The sequence below is a fragment of the Mesoplodon mirus genome (assembly GCF_964341445.2).
Source record: "Mesoplodon mirus genome assembly, chromosome: 4".
NCBI lineage: Eukaryota > Metazoa > Chordata > Mammalia > Artiodactyla > Ziphiidae > Mesoplodon > Mesoplodon mirus.
Window position 1 is genome coordinate 112,210,034 of NC_138979.1, and position 20,198 is coordinate 112,230,231.

The window sequence follows — 20,198 nt, forward strand, 5'->3', positions numbered from 1 at the left end:
TCCACGCCTCTCCCGGCCCGGACCCCTCGCGCCCACCCGGGCGGGCTCCTGCGCCCGCCGCCCCGACCCTCCTCGCCGCGGCCGGGTAGAGGGCTCCACGGGAGACCGCGGCCCCGCCGCCCCGACCCCCGACCCCTGCAGCCCCGCGCGGGCCGGGCCGAGCAGAGGCCGCCGCGGGGCCTGCAGGTGGGCCCAGGGCGCGGTCAGGCCCGAGGGGAAGCCTGGCCCCCGCAGGGCAACCGCCGGCGCGGGGATGGCGCAGGCCCGGTCGTCACTTACCGGCGCCTCATGGTACCGCGGCGCCTCCGCCTAGCCCAGGCGCTGACCGACTGCGCCCCGGCAGCCCAGACTATCCCTCGGGTCCCCGGCCGAGCCCACTCAGGGCCATTCAAACGCGACCGCACGCGCGGCCCGCCGGGATAGCTCCCCCTAGGGCGTCTCGGAGGCTCCGCCCAACGCTGCCTCCGCCCCTCTCAGGTTGCGCAGGGGTGCAGGGAGCGGGAGGAGGAGGTGTGGACACAGTGCCCCCTGGCGGACACAGGTAGGTATGGTAGTCCTGCTACGACGGGGCAAGCAATACTGCTCGGGGAACTGAGGGTGGATAAGGGTCAAAGAATGACCCTGCGCTAGTCACAGTCTAGTGGGTGAAACCGTGCTTTAAGTGTTGCACCAGGAGGTGCAACCAATCTGCTATAAAAATACGGTGCAGGGATGGGACCTCCCTGGTGGCGCAGTGGTTAGGAATCCGCCTGCCAAGGCAGGAGACACGGGTTTGACCCCTGGTCTGGGAAGATCCCACATGCTGTGGAGCAACTAAGCCCATGCACCGTAACTACTGAGCCTGAGCTCTAGAGCCCACGAGCCACAACTACTGAGCCTGCGTGCCACAACTACTGAAGCCCACTTGCCTAGAGCCTGTGCTCCGCAACAAGAGAAGCCACCTTAATGAGAAGCCCGGGCACTGCAACTAGAGAGAAGAGCCCGTGCGCAGCAACGAAGACCCAACGCAGCCAAATAAATAAATAAATAAATATATTAAAAAAAAATATGGTGTAGGGAAAGACTTATTCAATCACTCTTATTTAAGTGCACTAAGGCAAAATATTTAAAAGGGTAGACTGGAGCTCTGCGACCTCGGCAAAGTCATATAAACTCCCGTGAGCTTTGGTTTCCCCATGTGTAAAATGGGGATGTTAATGGTATCTGCCTCATCGTTATGAGGATTACATGAGTTAACACATGTAAAATTCTTAGAGGAATGTATCTGGCACATGGTAAGCACTATATAATTGTTAGCTCTTACTTGTTAGTTCCTGATATTTGCCAGACTCTGTTCTGGACTGTTAAGAACACAAGAAATATGCATGATGTGGACCCTGTCCCCAGGAAGCAGGCTCAGTTTCTTTGGGATGGCGAACACTAGAGGATGAGGTTAGGGTTGGATCTATCCCTGACGTGCTTTTAATTACTGAGGGTAATTCTCTTCATCTTAGTGGAGACAGAGTCTACCCATCTTCACAGGTAAGCTACTGGTCAACGTTAACCAAATTGTGACAGGAGCAAGTTTGCCTCTGGTGGGCCTCTCATCCCTTGCAGAAGCCTATCAAGTAGTGCATTTGGTGTAACAGTTGCTCACTGCAAGACTCCACATCCCTGGACTCACTGCTTTAGGCACTCTGTTCAGAAGTCCCCAGGGCAACCTAAGCTGGGTTTAACGATATTTTTGCGGGCCCATCATGTGCCAGGCTGACACTGTACCAGGAGATAGCCTGGGGAAGCTCACAGTGGCTTGGACAAACAGGGAAAGAGGTCATTCCAATACATTGTGGTGAAAGCAATGATAAAAGGTATGTCCTAGAGGCTGTGGGAGTTCAGAGCAATGCGAGGCCTGGCAGATAAACTAATCAGAGCTAAAATATCATTAGGTGATAATAACAATGTATTTTTCCCCTCTAGTAACAAGGTCCTTACTTACTTAATACAAAAAAATTAAGTAATGGTGAAAATTTCAGGCACTGCTTTAGGTTGATGGGAGAAATTTTTTTTTTTTTTTTTGCGGTACGCGGGCCTGTCACTGTTGTGGCCTCTCCCGTTGTGGAGCACAGGCTCCGGACACACAGGCTCAGCGGCCATAGCTCACGGGCCTAGCCGCTCCGCGGCATGTGGGATCTTCCCGGACTGGGGCACGAACCCGTGTCCCCTGCATCGGCAGGCGGACTCTCAACCACCGCGCCACCAGGGAAGCCCGGGAGAAATATTTTTAGGATATGTTTTGCATAAGCAATGCCTTTGCGAGCTTCTCAGATTGTACCAAGCACAAGCAGGCACGTGCCGCTGTGCGGGGCCATACCTGTCAACAGAGGGAACTGCTGAGAGAGTCCAGCAGAGTGAGTGAGTGAAGGGAGCAGAAGCCCTGGGTTCTAGTGGTGTGCAGCGTAGAACATTCCTGGAGTATGACTTCCACTAAGTGGGTGTGCTGTTTTAAAGAAAATAAAATTCAACACACATGGGTGAAGTCACTTTCTCTCCAACTATTTCTTCATCACCATTGTCACAAACAGGAATTTCTCGATGACCCACCATGCAAAAGGCACTGTGCTGGGCCCTCACCAGAAGAGGGTGAAGAGTGTAAGGCACAGTTCTTACCTTCAAGGAAGGCTGGGTGATGAGGTCAGACAAGTAACAGAGTCCTAGGACTCAGGGAATCTGCTGTGTTAACATAGAAGGATCTCAGCTCAAACAAGGTCCCAGGTTGTCTGAAGGCCAGAGGAGAACCTTGATGTTCTCATTTCTAGAGCTTCTTAGGGCAAGAGTCTCAGGCAGGTTCATCTTCAGACTCTAGTTCTGGGGTTTACAGATCTCTGGCCCACCGTTCTCATGAGGCTGCCAAATGTCAACGTAACTTAAGGTGAGAATAAAGAAATTTGCCTTCATATTGCTATTTTTGAAATATATATCATTTTAGTGATGAAATGCAGGTCAGTTTTCTTCATTGATATTTTTCAGTCAATAAAGTTGAATTTTTTTTCCCCTTGGAGTGCAATCATGTTTTTGTTGTTGTTAAGGGATTAAAAAAGAGTGCATTCCATACATATTTTTATTGTCCCTGCACCACCAGCCCTTATGCCCAGAAAGGTGGTGCCCCGCCAGCCCTCACAGTGGACAGTCTCCAAGGGAGTGCACCCCTCTAGCCATTCCCTCAGTGCTTCCTTCTGACTGCCTTAAATATTCCTTCCATCTGAGTGAACAGGCAGCTGAATTAGCCTTTCTGCCCTACATTCCCCCTCTCACAGGGGTATGGACATCATTCAGAGACGGTGTGTAGAATAACCCTGACTATAAACACCCATGTGAGAAAAGAACTCTCATGCAAAGTTGTATGTACGCTTCTCAGTGGAGAGTCAGGGAAGGGATCATGCAGGAAGGCTGCAGTCGGGCCTGACAAGCTGGACAGGATTTTGACAGGCAGGGTGTTCCAGACAGACAGGGGAAGTACAAAATAAATTCCAGGACCGCCGTCTATCCCGGTTTGAGTGGGGTGGGGAGAGCTCTGGGGAGTAGCAGGAGGAAAGACTGTCACCTGACAGGTTGTTAAGATCTGGAATAATCAAGCAAAGGTGTTTGGGAAGGAAAAAAACTACTAGAAACCATTAAAAGTCTATTACTCATGGACAAGCACTGTTTCCATTTGAACATATGTTGTTTTTCAGATATTTTACTATGCAAATGTAACTACATTTAAGAAATGAGATCATATCCTTACAACTTTGTAAACTGCCTTTTTATGATATCATATTACATAGATCCATATAATATTAATTGAAATGCCAATCACTATAAATGCACATAATAATAAAAATGGCAGTTGAAACTTTAAGACACAAAACAACAAGGCATAGGCATTGAGCGGGGGAAATGACAGAGTTAAATCAGTACTTTAGGAGGATTAATCTATCACCAGGATGCAAGATGACTAATGGGAGGGAGGGAGGATTGAGCCTTAGGTATGAAAATGTTGTCCTTCGGGCCGGAGGTGCAGGGAGCCAGAGCATTTACTGTGGTGATGCCATTCTCATCCCCTCGGACTGACGCCAGGCCTGATAGAGGACCGAGCGTGAAGAGACGTAAAACACAATAGCTCATCCATTCCATAGCTAACTACATCCACTGCTCAGCCTCAGAGCCCTTGGAAAATTCCAGCTGACCTTGGCAGTCAAAGTGAGAAGTCAGTCCCTTTTATTCTGCTCCTCCCTTCCCCACCTTCCTGTGCAGACTGTGGAAGGAAAGGATGGCAGTAGGGAAAGTTTCAGATAAGCAGTAGCAGTGGAAAGGAGCAAAGCTCACTCCCCGTTTGCAAGATCCACGGTCGTTTCAAATACCACCACGGTACAGATGCCTTGGTGGCAGAAGCAGCAGCAGCTTCCTGGATTTTGTTTGGCAGGTGGAGGGTGGGGGGCTGGGGGGGCCTGCTGAATGGTAGGGGATCCTCCTGTTAAAAACAGTTTGTTTTGGATGCAGCTCTGTGGCACTTCGACAGCTGCAAAGCGGGTGATGGTATTTGTTATAGATTTTCAAATCTGAAGCCAAAGAGACTGTTTCCCTCCTTCCCCAAGTAGATTTCCTGTAATTACATACACTGTCACCTGGAAGATGGTAGCGGGCAGCAGGTTAGAGCGGAAAGAACACTAGCTCTGGAGCAAGGCTCATCTCTATCAGAAGCCTAGATCACTGCCTTTGGGCCCTTCTACACCATCTTTACCTTAACTGCAGAGCGAGGATAACTCTTCTCGCAGGGGATGTTGGGAAACTGGGTAACCTACGTAAAACACTCTAATAGTATATAGCACACTGATTGTGGCTCTGTCTCTGCAAAATATTCCCCACCCCCAACTTTACCTGTCCAGTGATTTTTCTAAGATAGAGAAGAACACAATTTGGTTGACTGCTGCCTTGGAAAAGCAGTCTTGGAACTAGACCAGTTCCAGGAGGGGGGCTAATGCTGCGGAGACAGACTTGCTGGGGTGCCGACAGCCTGGTAATCAGTACAGGGTATCTGAAAGTCATGACCTTTCACAAAACAAGTCCAGTCATGCAGTTGCTTGGGGGTTTGATACTCCGGGGCGCTCAAAACAAACAGGCATAGCGGAGAGGAGTTCAAGGGCAGGATGCAGGCAGGAAGGAAATGAAATGGGCAGAACAACAAGCATCAGAAGCAGGATAATGTCCTTGGGAAGGGGGCTTGAGAGAGCAAAGGAGGTCTACAGCCTCGAGATTGGAGCTGCAGGAAGATCACTAAGACTGAAGTCCGTTTCTTGGAGCTGGACACACGGTCAAACCACTCTGGCAGTAACAAAATTGAGTCTGACCTTAAACTGGCTATCCAAAATTAGCCGTGTTCTTCAGAACACCCATTCTGCAAGATGTTGATAGACTGAAAAGAGAGGGAAAAAGGAAGAAGAAGAAAAAGGCTTCCTTGGCCAAAGAAGTTCAGTAACTGATGGATAAAACAAATATTTCTTTACTGTAGCATTTCTCAGTCTTTAAAATACTAACATTAATTGTGAATCTCTAAAAAGAAAGGGAATTCCCTGGTGGTCCAGTGGTTAGGACTCTGCGCTTTCACTGCTGAGGGCTCAGGTTCAACCCCTGGTGGGGGGAACTAAGATCCCGCAAGCTGCATGGCGAGGCAGGTAGGTAAGTAAATAAATAAATAAAAATAGAAAGATAGAGCAGTGCTGCCCAAACTTACCTAAACTCTGAATCCTTTAAAGGCGAGAGCACACATATTCTACAGAAATAATCTGATCTACAAAGGGCAGCAGGACTAGTTCCAGTCCTGGGAAATGGGGTGTGGCTCCAGTTGTAGGCTGGTTGGGGAGGACTGTAGAAATTGGTGAGTGGCATCGTGGTGGTGCCTCATGATTGTGGCCAGGGTTGGATGAAAGCAACAGAAACTGAACATCTGGCAGAGGTATCAGAGTTTTTTTGAAAACTGAAAGATTTAGCCAGACTTTTTCCTTTGCCTCTTACAAAAATAAAAATATGGCCCTTCATGGAAGAGCATGTTATAAAACATATGTTAAATAAGTCAAAATATAAATCGAAAAATCTGGGAGAGTCTAAATAAAAATGTCCAAGAAAATTATTATTATTATCACTTTCTTGCATGATAGGATTTGTTAGTTATCTTTTTTACTTATTTGTATTTTTCATTTTATCTAATAAATCTTTCTTTTTTAATTAAAGTAATTTTTAAAAATCACTTTACTGGGCTTCCCTGGTGGTGCAGTGGTTAAGAATCCACCTGCCAATGCAGGGGACACGGGTTCGAGCCCTGGTCTGGGAAGATCCCACATGCTGTGGAGCAACTAAGCCCGTGCGCCACAACTACTAAGCCTGCACTCTAGAGCCCACGAGCCACAACTACTGAGCCCGCGCACCTAAAGCACATGCTGTGCAACAAGAGAAGCCACAGCAATAAGCCCACGCACCACAACAAAGAGTAGCCACCACTAGCTGCATCTAGAGAAAAGCCTGCATGCAGCAACAAAGACCCAATGCAGCCAAAAATAAATAAATAAATTTTAAAAATCACTTTACTAATTTACAGCAATTAGGAAATTAAAATTGTGCAAATGTTTTAAAGTTTAGGATCTGATTTGGCAGCTTTGGCAATATTATTTTAGTATTTGCTATTATTTCCCACTTAAGCTAACCCTGGTTAGCCTAATTCATTTGAATGATTTCCTCTTCCAGAAGGAAACTTGTATTAGTTTCCTAGGACCATAGTAACAAAGTACCAGAAACTGGGTGGCTTAAAACAACAGAAATACAGTCTCTCACAGTTCTAGAGGCTGGAAAACCAAAACCAAGGTGTTGGCAGGGCCATGATCTTTCTGCAGGTTCTAGGCAAGAATCTTTCTTTCCTTGCCTCTTCCTAGCTTCTGGTGGCTCTGGCAATCGTTGTCTTGTAGCTGCAGTACTCCAATCTGCCTCCATTGTCACATGGACTTCTACCCCATGTATCTATCTGTGTGCCGTGTCCTCTGATAAGGATATCAGTTATTGGATTTAGAACCCACCCTAATCTAATATGACCTCATCTAAACTAATTACATCTGCAAAGTTCCTATTTCCAATTACAGTCACATCCTGAGGTTCCAGGTGGATGTGAATTTTGGGGGGACACTATATAACTCACTATAAGACTAAAAATAATTTAGTCCACAAACTCTTAAAAGTGTAAATTATCACATTTTGGAGGGCCTATTTGAATTTATTAATACTGTAACTGTATAACCTCTGTGGTAAGCAACCTTAATTGTATGACTCTCCTACAGAACTGTGCTGACAAACTACCCAGGGATGTTCATAGTAACACTTTTTTGTAACAGCGACAAATGGGAACAACCTAAATGCCCATCAATTAGGGACTGGTTAACTAAATTATCAAACATCCATGCCATGTATACTCTGTAGCCTTTAAGAAGAATGAGGTAGATCTGAGTGACAGACATGGAAGACATCCAAGATGGATTAAGTGAAAATACAAGTCAGTGCAGTGTTTAATATGTTTCCACTTATGTAATAAACTTCTACAAATTAAACAATCCTACATTTATGTTTTAACGGATGACTATCTTTCAAAAGCACTTCAATAAACACAAAAGGTACTTATTGTTCTCCTTCAATTCTTCTGAATCCCACTTCATCCTTTTATTAGTCTGCTTGGGCTACCATAACAAAATAACACAGACTGGGTGGCTTTAACAACAGAAATTTAGTTTTTCACAGTTCTGGAGACTGGGAGGTCCAAGATCAAGGTGCTGGCTGATTCAGCTCCTGGTGAGAGCTCTCTTTCTGGCTGTAGACAGCCACCTTCTCATTGTGTCCTCACATGGCAGAGTGACACAGCAAGTTCTCTTGTGTCTCTTCTTATAAGGGCACTAATCCCGGTATGAGAGCCCTACCTTCATGACCTCATCTAACCCTAATTACCCCCCAGAGGCCCCATCTCCAAATACACTGGGGGTTAGGGCTTCAACATATGAATTTTGGGAGGACAATCCTCCTTACAAAAAACTCAGGCTATAAAACAATGCGTTATTACGGAACCAATCGAGGCTTCTTAAAATTAGCACATAAGCAAAAATGCCACAAAGGACCTGGATTAGTCATTCAGATCCTTGGTGTAGAGACAGTTTAGCCCACCTCCAAGATAGCTGAAATTAATCACCAGCATGAATCCAGAGTAACCAAGCTTGAAGAAACATGTTAGGCTAGCAGTGATATATCATTATGACTTATGCTATGGTTGTCATTCTTAGCTTTTAATGGGATCTGTGGGAATGGCAATCCTCCCAGCTTCCTAAGCAAGGGCTGGAGGGAAGTGCTATAATGGGAACCTGTGAATTGCAGGTAAAATGTGAATGCACAACAGTCTTCCTGAAGTTAAAAAAAGGTAATTGCTAATGAAGAATGGTATTACTACCCAAGATCTTTTCCCAGCACCATATTAGTTCATGTCACTGCTGACAGGTGCATTTCATGACACTGCAGAGCCATGAACCAGAAATTGAAAAATTTGTAATCTGCATAGAAATGATGCAGAAACCCAACAAGAACTAGCAAGGTAGGATCTTACTAAAAAAAAAAATTTTTTTTTTCACTAAAGAGGTTTGAAAATGCAAACAGACAAAACAGAGGAAGAAGTTTCCTCTTGTTAAAACCCCATTACTGACACAGAATAAACTGCATCATGAATGGTGCAATAGTAAGGTGTTCCTTTTCAGAAGGCAATAATGATAGTAGAGTTAAATAACACAAATAAATGGAGATTGCAGTAGAAGTCCATTTTATTTAAGCTGCCAAAAGGATTAGGAGATTTTAGAGCACACTGGGGGAACTGGTTGGACCGCTGAGGATAGCCGAATAGATTTATTATAGGGACATTGTAAAATGGCAGAGACCAAAAACTTAAGACATAGCTGTAAAGCTTTTTTCCTTTAAAGGGATCCATTCTCGCAAATCTGGTTGTGTGAAATAGAAATTTCCTTGTTCAAGTTTCAATCCAAATGCAACTGCTCTGAAGAGAATGGCATGAAGTATTAGAAATAGTCAGCTTCTCAGACTCCTAAAAGAGGTTGGGGGGTGGGGTGGCAGAGGCGGGGAAGATATTTACAAAAACAAATACCAAAACTGCGCAGGTGGCACAAATTGTAAAAGTCAAACAAGGCAACTCATATGACCTGTGGAATCATGGTTTGCCTTCTCAGTTTCTTTAATTAAAATCATATTTGCTCAAAGCCACAAAGTAAAGGAAGTTTAACATTTATTTTTACAGTTTCAGTATTTCTATTATTCTCTAATTCAAGTTTATCCCAGTGGGAGGCATAAAAGGAGGCTCTCAAAAACTAATGATTGCTTAAATTACTTTGTGTAAATTCAAACCATGTCATTTTAGAGCAACCAAACACTCTAGGTTAGTGGTTTAGTCCTTGCTGCAAAGGAGAATCACCTGGAGAGCCATACAAAAATACTGATGACCTTGCTCCATCCTAAGCAAATGAATTAGAATCTCTGCGGGTGTGGCCAAGGTATCAGTATTTTTTAAGGGCTCCCAAGATGAGTCTCCTTTGAATCTAGGACAGAACCATTCCACTTCTAGGTTTAGAATCATGTCATATAATTAAAACATTTATATTTCTCTAAATCCAAAAGTGGTGCCCGCATAATGCAGAGAATTACTTAAAGTATGGAAAAGCACAATTTTAAAAAATGATATGAGGGCCTCCCTGGTGGCGCAGTGGTTGAGAGTCCGCCTGCCGATGCAGGGGATACGGGTTCGTGCCCCGGTCTGGGAGGATCCCATATGCCGCGGAGCGGCTGGGCCCGTGAGCCATGGCCACTGGGCCTGCGCATCCGGAGCCTGTGCTCCGCAACGGGGGAGGCCACAACAGTGAGAGGCCCGCATACCGAAAAAAAAAAAAAAAAAAAAAAAAAAAATGATATGAAATCCCATTATTCCTTTATGTGTTTATGATTTGTCTTCTTTCTATGAATATACCATATATGAAAGAATAATATGCAAAATACGTATTCCAAAAAAATACATTTTAGAACTAGAAGGTACCCTAAGAAGTTATCTGGTACAAGTCCCTTATTTTATAGATGAAGAAATGTAGGCCAAGAGAGTTCCTACCTCTCTTAGGAGTTCATTTGGAGTCAGGATTAAAATATGTTTCCCTTTACTTTTCTTACAAAACACATTTTTGTGCAAAAACTTGGATCCTCAAAAGTTTAATTCCAATCTGAAACTCCATTTCCATAAAGGATCTACTATTTCTAATGATATTCTAACAATCTTTAAAAGATATCAGTCAGATCTTTAAAGAGTGCCTTCTTCTTTCTCTTTAATTCTAGCACGTATATAGCAAGTTGCGCTCTGTGTTCTATGGAACATTGATTCCATTGGACATTAACAGATGTGATAGAAAAAAAAAGAGGGTTGTTATTCAGGCAGATTGGGAAACAAAATGAAAGATTATTTACTGAATCATTTCTTGTGGTTTTAATGTTATACCAGTAGCACCGAGAATCTCTGGGATGTATGTGCAGAATACAGTATCTCGAGCTTATCTGACCTTGGAACCTTTCCTCAGTTCAGTCTCAACATCTTCACGTCCTTTGGAACACGTTTTTACCAAATAACACTATGAGGATTCCTAGAACAAAGGAATGAAAGACCTGGAGTACCCTTGAGACCAAAGAAACTTTGTTGTAGCTTAAAAAATTTTATAGCAAGTAGGAGAGCACTTTACAAGGGAAGGAATATATGATTTGAATGACAGTGACAGCAACATTGGTTATAGAAGGGAAAAAAACAGTAGACAACTTAGAAACCCAATAATAGATTTAATTATGATATAGGTATACAGCTGAATACAAAATCCAATCACTACGAATAATGTTGGAGATTAATGACATTAAAAAACACGTCATGCACTTGTGGCGAGCACTCTATTTAACCTCAGAACAAGCCTCGAAAGCAGGTACATATGGAAAGGTTTGAAACACAAAGAATCTAACTTGCCCCAAATCACGCAATTAAGTAAAGAAGCCAGAATTCAAACGGAGACCGTCTGAATCTTGAGCCCAAGAGCCTTAACACGCCCACAATGCCTCCTAGGTTTGCTGCGGAGCAGGGATAGTACTATCTATGTCGCAGGGTTACTGTGAGAATTAAATGAAATAATAGACATAAAGTTCCTGGAACACGGTGGACATTCAACACCCAGAAGCTACTAAATAACTCGCTCAAGGTCACACAATCCGTGGTGAAGCCAGGATTTAAACAGATATTTGAATCTTGTGCTCCCAGGAACGGGTAAGAGCTCCAGACGCTTTTCAGGGCTTCAACCCCTAATGGAGAGTCAGTATGGACTTCCCTCTGTCCCATAAAACGCACCTTAGAGGTGAGGGAACACCCAGCAGGCCTTCTTCAGAAAGGAGGATAGGCGCAGAAGACGCTTTAGGTAGCTTTACATTCGGCCTTTCTTTCCCTCCCACCTTCTGTAGTTCCGACCACACCCGTCAACCGCCTGACAATTTCCGGGACGGAAGTGACGTCTATACCCACGCGCCGGATGTGGACTTGCAGAGTGAGCCCCAGAAGTGACGGACGCCGTTGGGCTTGGGGCCTGGCTGCGTTTTGGTCGGGAGCTCTGCAGCTTTGGGAGGCGGCCGTTGCCATGACGGCACAGGGGAGCCTGGTGGCCAACCGAGGCCGGCGCTTCAAGTGGGCGATTGAGCTGAGCGGACCTGGAGGAGGCAGCAGGTGAGGTGCCTGGGCAAAGTTCGACATCAGAGCTCCCACCCCAGCAGTACCCTAGAGGAATAGGACCTGAACCCTCAGGCCCAACTCCCTGAAAAGGATGGGTAGCCCAGAAACGACTCCTGGGGAGCTAGCGGCTTCTCTGCCATAGAGGTTTCTGTGACCAAAGGATGCTTATTTCATTCCTCCCTACAGGCAAGGGTCTGACGAACCCACGAGAGGGCTGGTCTAATCTGGGTAGAAGCATCTGAGGATCTTTATTCCTGTGATTCGAACGGGAAATGTGGAATATGAAGTGTGGAAGGCTGCAACCTTAGTTTCTTGGTTTTGGTCTTTAGGAGCCGAAGTGACCGGGGCGGTGGCCAGGGAGACTCGCTGTACCCAGTTGGTTACTTGGACAAGCAAGTGCCTGATACCAGCGTGCAAGAGACAGACCGGATCCTAGTGGAGAAGGTACAGAGGTATAGATGTCACTATAGTCCTTGGGCCAGTCCTGACCTACACACCCACCCTCTTCTCCCATGCAGCACATGAATGTCTTACTGTAGATGGCCCTTATCCCGAATATTTGATAGCTAAATTGCTTGAGATTAGTGTTACATTAGTTGACATATCAGATCCAAAAGTGCTCAATAATTGTAAAAATAAAAGACGTTTGAACATAAGATATAAGGAAGTAGGTTGAAAATTAGCTAGTGGTAGCAATGCGTTCCAGTTCAAGTCATCTTTTTCTACTGGAGTTCCCTTATACCACACAACTAACCTGTCAGAACAGTCCGTTGGTTTTACCTTCAAAATAGATTCAAAATCTTAATTCTTATTGCTGTAATCTATCATCCTGGTCTAAGCCACTTCATCTCCTACCATTTTCCCCTTTGTTCACTCCTATAGTCAGAAGGGCCTCCTTGCTGCTCCTTAAATATGCCAGGCAAGCTTCTATTTCAGGCTTTTTGTACTTGTTCTTTCCTTTTCCCCCAGATACCTTTATGATTTGCTGTCTCATCCCTTTTCAGTCTCTCAAATGTTACCTTCTTAGTCAAGTCTACCCTCATGGCACTCCCTGTCTTTTCTTACTTTATATTTCTCCATATAATTCATATATAGTTTACTTATTTTATTATCTCTCTTTTTACTCTTGTAAGCTCCATGAGAGCAAGATTTTGTCTCCCAAATCCCTCGAACAGTGCCTGGCACTTTCCTCTCCGCCTTAATATTGTTCAGTATTAAATGAACTTTGATTCATGAAATGCAGTGATTTTCACAACATGAAAATGACAGAGCTGTTGTCAGTGATTTTCTTGATAAGTGTCCTGTCATTTTTCATCTTGGTACATCAAAGCATAATATGAATAATACATGATAGTAAGGTATTACTAAAATGGTGTGATTTTAAAGGCAGATTATTATAAAATATGTATTGTAGAACAATTCTGTTGTATGGATGATTTGATATTTAAACTCTCGGATAGGGACTTCCCTGGTGGTCCAGTGGTTAAGACTCCATGCTTCCAACGCAGGGGGCACAGGTTTGATCCCTGGTCAGGGAACTAAGATCCCACATGCTGCTCGGCAGGGCCAAAAAATTTTTAAAAAACAAGAATTCTGTAAATAAACTCTCATATAAATGATCTGTGTAAATGACAGATAAGGCAACTGTTTACACATATGGCCATTTATTCTTTTATGTGAATAAACCCAAATGGACAGGGGTATATTATTTTGTTTATATAGGTAGATTTACTTTAAATATTTTGTTTAGGATTTTTTTTTTTTTTTTTGGCTGCGCTGGGTCTTGGTTGCTGTGCACGGGCTTTCTCTAGTTGCAGCGGGCGGGGGCTACTCTTCATTGTGGCGCGCAGGCATCTCATCATGGTGGCTTCTCTTATTGCGGAGCACAGGCTCTAGGCACGTGGACTTCAGTAGTTGTGGCACGTGGGCTCAGTAGTTGTGGCTCATGGGCTCTAGAGCGCAGGCTCAGTAGTTGTGGCACGTGAGCTTAGTTGTTCCATGGCATGTGGGATCTTCCCAGACCAGGGCTCGAACCCGTGTCCCCTGCATTGGCAGGCGGATTCTTAACCACTGTGCCACCAGGGAAGCCCCTTGGATTTTTGCATTTAGGTTCATGAGTGATACTGGTCTGTAAACTTTTCTCATAATGTCATTGGCAGTTTTGGTATTTATGAGGCCCCATATTACAGTAATGAGTTCATTTTTTCTACTCCGAGTTTGTATAAGATTGGCTTTATTTTTTCCTTAAATGTTTAGAATTTGCCAAGGGATACCATTTGGGCTTAATTACAGAGTTTCTTAAAGTTATAAGACTATTTAAATTTCCAACTTCTTATGCCGTTTAGGTAAGTTGTTATTTTTTCTAGGAATTTAGCCATTTCCCCAAAATTCATAATATTGATCACTTTAATATATGGAAGACCTATAGAGATGTCCCTTTTTTCATTCTTGCTGTTGAATATTTTGCTTTTTATTCATCAGGCTCACCAGTATTTTCTTAATCTTTTCGAAAAAACCTTTGGCTTTGTTGATTTTAAGAAAATTTCATTAATTTCTGCTCTCATTTTGATTTCCTTCCTTTCCATTTCCTTGGGTTTAATTTATTCTTTTTCTTACTTCTTGAAATAGATGCTTACTTTTATTTAGTCTTCTAATATGTATTTAAGGGTGTAAATTTCTCAAAGCTCTGTGTCCCACAGTTAACAATATTTCTGTTTTCCACTGAAATTTCTTCTTTGATGAGTGGATCATTTAGAGCACATTTTTTCACTCTAACACATAGGGGATTTTCTAGTTATCTTTTTGTTATTGATTCCTAGCTTAATTGCATTATAATCAAAGAATATGCTTTGTATGATTTGAGTTTTTTGAGAGTTATTGACACTTTCTCCACAGCTCAGTAAGTTGTCAGTTTTTGTAAATGTCCCACGTGTGTTGGAAAAGAATGTGATTTCTGCAGCTGTTGAGTGCAGTGTTCTATTTGTCAATTGTTTAATAATATCATTCAGATCTTCTATATCTGGATTTGTCTGTTTGTTCTATTAGTTATTGAGGTATGCTAATCTACCACTATGTGGATTTATCTAGTTCTTCAGTTGTAGATGGGCCAGTGATAGATGCAGAAGTATAAGAACAAAAGTAGGGAAGCCTTTTCTTTACCGCAAGTCATGGGGAAAAATGGTATTTGGGAAACCCATGGGGAAAAAAAGAAATGGTGAGGATGCCTTATCTTTAGAAGAGCAAAGTGGGAGAAGGGCAGAGGTGGTGGAATTGAGGAGCCAGCTCACTCAGAAGCACAGAGTTGGGAATTGTGTTCGTTTGACTTTAACACCAGTGATATATAACGTAGGACTGAGGATAGTGATCAGAGGTTAAAACTGTGTTTGTTTTAGCGCTGCTGGGACATTGCCTTGGGTCCCCTGAAACAGATTCCCATGAACCTCTTCATCATGTACATGGCAGGCAATACTATCTCCATCTTCCCAACTATGATGGTGTGTATGATGGCTTGGCGACCTATTCAGGCACTTATGGCCATTTCAGCCAGTAAGTATTCTTGAAATAATAATCCTCCCTAAGCTTTAAGAATCAAAGGCAAATTCTTCGGCAGAACCCATTACGGGAAGTCATTGGCACAGCTAGCTCTTGGCTAGTTGCAGTAGGAGGGTGTGCAGGGTGGTGATGGCAGTGGTGGTGGCATGGAGGAGGAAATGGTGCTTGTGGGTTTTTGTTCACCTTTAATGGTTCTATTTTTACTCTTACTATGGGACTGGACTGTCTGTGTTATATATATTAATATATGGCCTGATTGGTATTGAAAAAAAAGTTGTTTTGGTGTTTGACACTTTGTTACCTCAACAGCTTTCAAGATGCTAGAAAGCTCAAGCCAGAAGTTTCTTCAAGGTTTGGTGTATCTCATTGGGAACCTTATGGGTTTGGCATTGGCTGTTTATAAGTGCCAGTCAATGGGACTCTTGCCTACACATGCATCAGATTGGTTAGCCTTCATTGAGCCCCCTGAGGTAAGGCAAAAGGAAAGTTAAATTTGGGGTAGATGTAATGTACAGTAAATAGTAGATCCATTTGATGGTGGGGGATCACTGTTGCTCTTAGAGCTCATTTCTTAAGAAATAAGATCCAGGGCCTCCCTGGTGGCGCAGTGGTTGAGAGTCCGCCTGCCGATGCAGGGGATACGGGTTCGTGCCCCGGTCTGGGAGGATCCCATATGCCGCGGAGCGGCTGGGCCCGTGAGCCATGGCCGCTGGGCCTGCGCATCCGGAGCCTGTGCTCCGCAACGGGGGAGGCCACAACAGTGAGAGGCCCGCATACCGCAAAAAAAAAAAAAAAAAAAAAAAAAAAAAGAAATAAGATCCATTAGGAGTTTGGAAGTTGTTATATTTTAAAGGTAAAGCAAAATAGAGCTTATGATTAAAGTATTAAGTACTTGATTCAGGAAGTTATTTCAGTACTCATTCACCATTAACCTATTCATTTTTTCTTTTTTCAGAGGATGGAGTTCAGTGGAGGAGGACTGCTTTTGTGAACCTGAGAAAGAAGCACGTGGTGCCTATGTATCTGGAGCTCATTTACAGCCGCCTTCATGCCCAGTGGCTCCTCCTCAGCATACCAACCCTTAACATTATCACTCACTGAGAAGGACCAAAAGGTCTCTTTTCTCCATGGTGAAGAGACAAATCCTAGAAAGACAATGTACATATCACTACAAACACAAAAAAACTATACCACAACTCTTGACTGAAAATAAGGTAGAAAACTTTATTTATGTTTCCAGTAGAGAGCAAAACAACAAATAAAACCATAACTCTGTAAACAAAAGAGTGGTTGCTGATAAATCAAGAGCTACAGCAGCATCTCCTTTTAATAAATTAAATGGTTGAGAACAGTGCTTTAAAAAAAAGTTGCACAAGTTTCCCTTAAATCTATCCTCCTTAATATTTCACTTCTATTTAACACAAGCTGGGACATAAAAATTCTGTTGGAGATACTAGAGAAATGTGAGAAAATGTGAGAAACTAATGCTGAATTCAGGTTATACATGATGAAAAGAAAAATAAACCAGACCAAAAAAGCACATAAAATGCTTACAGGGTAATTGCTACTTTAATATCCACAAAAATGGATTTTTAACATGTTTAGGGAGAATGAGGATTGGCGGGATCTCTGGGGCCACAGTGTTCTGAGGCAACGGAAGATACAAAGTAGTGATCTTTCTGCCAAAAGGAACTTGGCACCTGTCAGACAGATGCTGCAATTCAAACTTAAGCTTTTAAGATAGCTATAAAAGGCAGAGGGTCAGCAGTTGGAAAATGACTATTGTCATAACCTGCCCTGGTAAAGTCATAGCTAAGACTTAAAAGCTGGATCTCTTCAAAAGGCAGGAGGAGGTCTTTCCTTTCTCTTCCCGCTTGAAACACAAAGCCCCTTCCCCTAAGGTGCATTCTCTCATCAAGTTTTCGGTATTGCTTTATTTGCAGTGATTAAAAGAGACAAGACACTTTGCAGACAATATAAGCAACACATAGACATGAAATGCCCTAGACAGAGATGAGTTTAAATCTGGCCTAATAACCACTTCCCCATGTAACAGTGATTGTGTTTTAGGGCCTAAAGTAGGGGCTGTATTAGTAGCCACTAATTCCATTATCCCTTTAAAGGATTCTTACAGAGCTCCAGCCACAAAAAGCTCTTCTAAAACTGACCTTACTTTCTGCCCATTTGGCCAGAGGTTTTGTGTAAATGTAAAGGAATTCCTGGGCAAGCTGACCTTTAGATCATGGGTCTTTAATAGCTTGGGTCCTAGGGTACCTGTTCCACTACTGCTGGACTCAACTTAGCAATGGAGTGTTGCAATGAAAGTTGTAAACAATGCTTCTACCCTCTGCAGGAAGCAGCAGAAAAAAAAGACTTAGAAGATCTTGTCTGCTTTGCTACCTGACTGGGCTGGACACTGAGAGAAGAGCAAAGGGAATAAACCAAAATGACTCAGTTTCTTAAGCCATATTGAAGGGTTTTTCTCCTCCGTCCATAATGGTCAGATGAATAGTCTGCAGACTACGGAGCAAGTCAGCTTGCTCCATATCCTACTGGTAATGAAAGAGTGGTACTGTTTATTATTAATAAAATGAAATTCAAAAGCAGACATGAATACAGGCAAGATAGTTTCTTGGAACACCCTATCTATCCTGTACAATAAATGAAGATTTCACATACATGAAAGTACCACTCAGTCACACAGGGCAGTTTCCCTATGCTCGAAAAGCAGGTGTTTTGTGATCATTAGGTTAGCAAATAAAAAGCTAAGCTTGCAGAAGCAATTCCTTGACACATTTAGAGCTTTCTGAAAACAAAACAAATAGAAGACTGTTACCTTGGATAATCTCTTAGTTCAGATCCAAGTTTCTACGGTCAAAATGAAGAATAAAATTGAAAGGAAAAAAATGCTCATACTTAGTGCTGAGCTGCATGCCCTCAAGTCTTCAGTATGGCTGGCTTTGGGAATGAGTCCACAGGTTTCCTAATAAGTTTCTTGAAACAGGCCAATGCCAATTGCATGCCACTTCAGTGAAGTAGATAAGAAGAGTAGCAGCAGCTCAGTAACTTTGGCACTATGGAAGGAGTATGGCTATAAACTTGGAATTCCACTGCTGGATTCTCCCTTTGAAGGATAATCCAAAGGTTTTAGGAAAGGATTTTAGCCAGTCTTCCTAGTGTGTTTGTTCTTACGATTTTTGATCTGTGCCTATAACCCAGAGGGCATAAAAGGGAGAAGGAAAGGAGAACCTATAGGTCAATATGCATCATCATCTGCATTTCTTAGATAACAGCTTATATATTTTGCCCATGTCGCACAGGTAACCACAGACTGCATTTATGTAAATCTTGATAGCTACCTTTTGGAGTTTGCTTAGTTTGTCCATTTGCAAAGAACCTGAAAGAAATAATTTTTACTCAACCTTTTAAAAAACAGTTTCCATGGTAACAGTGCCTGTATTACAATCCTAACCACAGGATGGGTTTGAGAAACAGCTGAAATATACAACACAGTATGTTATGTGTACTTAAACATATTTTGGGGGAATCTTATTTTGGAGGAAGTAGGGGCTGCCGTTTCATGTTTCAGTTTTTATATAGTAGTACCCTAATGTAAAATTAGAGTCCTGGAGAGCAGTGGATACACTGACAAAAATTTTCATCTTGGCTTGCCACGGATGCCTCCACAAAGATGTTAGCTCCCCATGTACTTGGCCATGAATTCTTTAGTATGATGAGGCTGTGTCTCTCTGGCTGTTACCCCCATGGTGTCATCATTGAATCATGACTTCTGAGACTCATCTTTAATGTTAGATGTGTACTTGTCTTTTGTCTTCAGTTGAATTTCTAGCATCCCCTTTGCCAATTCATTTTATTGGTTTAGCTTGTTAATTCTAACTTGCCTTTATCTGGTACAGGCATGGCTTCTAGAACTTGAGCGTTGTTCTGAGGTTGAGGGAATATCTGCTTCTTTAAGGACAGCAGGTCATATGGTAGCAAAGAGCAGATCTGCTTGTACTTTTCTGCACAAGTACTTGAGGCTCAGCTCGTTAAAGAGTTCAGCGTGACGTACACAGAACACAGGTCTCTAGTTGATGGGAGTGGTAGTAAAGAGCTGGCACTTCCATGGAGGATGGAAGCCTTTTTGGAAAGGTGAGGCCCAGCAGAGTCATTCAGGGGTAGATTATGAATAAATGGTGATCACTTCACTGCCCCCACCTCGGACAAGAAGGACTCGCTCTAGTCCTTCGGTGAGCACTTCTAGGAACTCCATGTCTTCAGAATTTGTCAAGGAGACAAATAGGCAGGAGAAGAGCACAATTTAAAACCTGGCATCATGATAATCTGAGTTTATCTGACTACGAAGCTGCAAAATCAACATGCTTGTTTTAATTATTATATATTCAGAACTGGAGAAGTCTGAACTCTGGATTCAGTCTAACTCTGAAGTAATCTGGGGATCTAGCCTCTTTGCATAAATAATACAAGACTCTCTCCCATTTGTTAGATTTTTTTTCTAAATGTTATTTTAAAATGGGGGAAACCCAGAAGTAATGTGTTACTACTACATAGCAAGTAAGGCAGAAAGAAGAAAAAGCCACAACGGGGCAGCTTGTAAGATTCCAGGAGAGAACCCCAGTAATTTCCAAGTGAACCTGCTCAAGTTAGATTTTTTCTGCCAGTTCTTTTTTCTTTTTTTCTTCAAATATAGTTGATTTACTCTTTGTTTTCTTTTAACCTCTTTTCCTTAATGGCACTGGTGGGAATGGACCTGTCTGTGCCATTGAAGTGCTGAAGGGGTCCC

General features: G+C 43.0%; 3 protein-coding genes across 10 annotated transcripts in view; 1 reads left to right on the forward strand and 2 right to left on the reverse strand.

The window, feature by feature from the left end:
• Nucleotides 1–11,608, reverse strand: part of KATNBL1 (katanin regulatory subunit B1 like 1) — a 66,579-nt gene extending 54,971 nt beyond the window's left edge. For 2 of the 6 annotated variants that reach the window (XM_082618132.1, XM_082618137.1), the window contains exons 1-2: nucleotides 11,468–11,608; nucleotides 10,644–10,724 (exon numbers count right to left, since the gene is read on the reverse strand). The gene's annotated coding sequence lies outside the window, so the exon portion shown is untranslated. Of the gene's footprint in view, nucleotides 1–279; nucleotides 421–2,350; nucleotides 2,400–5,366; nucleotides 5,432–10,643; nucleotides 10,725–11,467 lie in introns of those variants that run through there. The other 4 variants (XM_082618133.1, XM_082618134.1, XM_082618135.1 and 1 more) reach the window with 4 other exon arrangements.
• A 42-nt stretch (nucleotides 11,609–11,650) lies between these two features.
• EMC4 (ER membrane protein complex subunit 4) lies at nucleotides 11,651–16,678 on the forward strand. 2 transcript variants are annotated; one of them, XM_082618138.1, is made up of 5 exons: nucleotides 11,651–11,836; nucleotides 12,172–12,286; nucleotides 15,235–15,388; nucleotides 15,704–15,864; nucleotides 16,350–16,678. In XM_082618138.1, exons 1-5 carry the CDS (start codon nucleotides 11,751–11,753, stop codon nucleotides 16,383–16,385), a joined length of 552 nt encoding a protein of 183 aa, XP_082474264.1. In that variant the 5' UTR covers nucleotides 11,651–11,750; the 3' UTR covers nucleotides 16,386–16,678. The 2 variants fall into 2 exon arrangements, with proteins under 2 accessions (XP_082474264.1, XP_082474265.1); XM_082618139.1 differs by lacking the exon at nucleotides 15,704–15,864.
• SLC12A6 (solute carrier family 12 member 6) overlaps nucleotides 16,594–20,198 on the reverse strand; it is an 88,045-nt gene continuing 84,440 nt past the window's right edge. For both annotated transcript variants that reach the window (XM_082618130.1, XM_082618131.1), the window contains exon 25: nucleotides 16,594–19,669. In XM_082618130.1, the coding sequence (XP_082474256.1) occupies nucleotides 19,578–19,669 (92 nt within the window). In that variant the 3' untranslated portion in view covers nucleotides 16,594–19,577. The remainder of the gene's footprint in view (nucleotides 19,670–20,198) is intronic.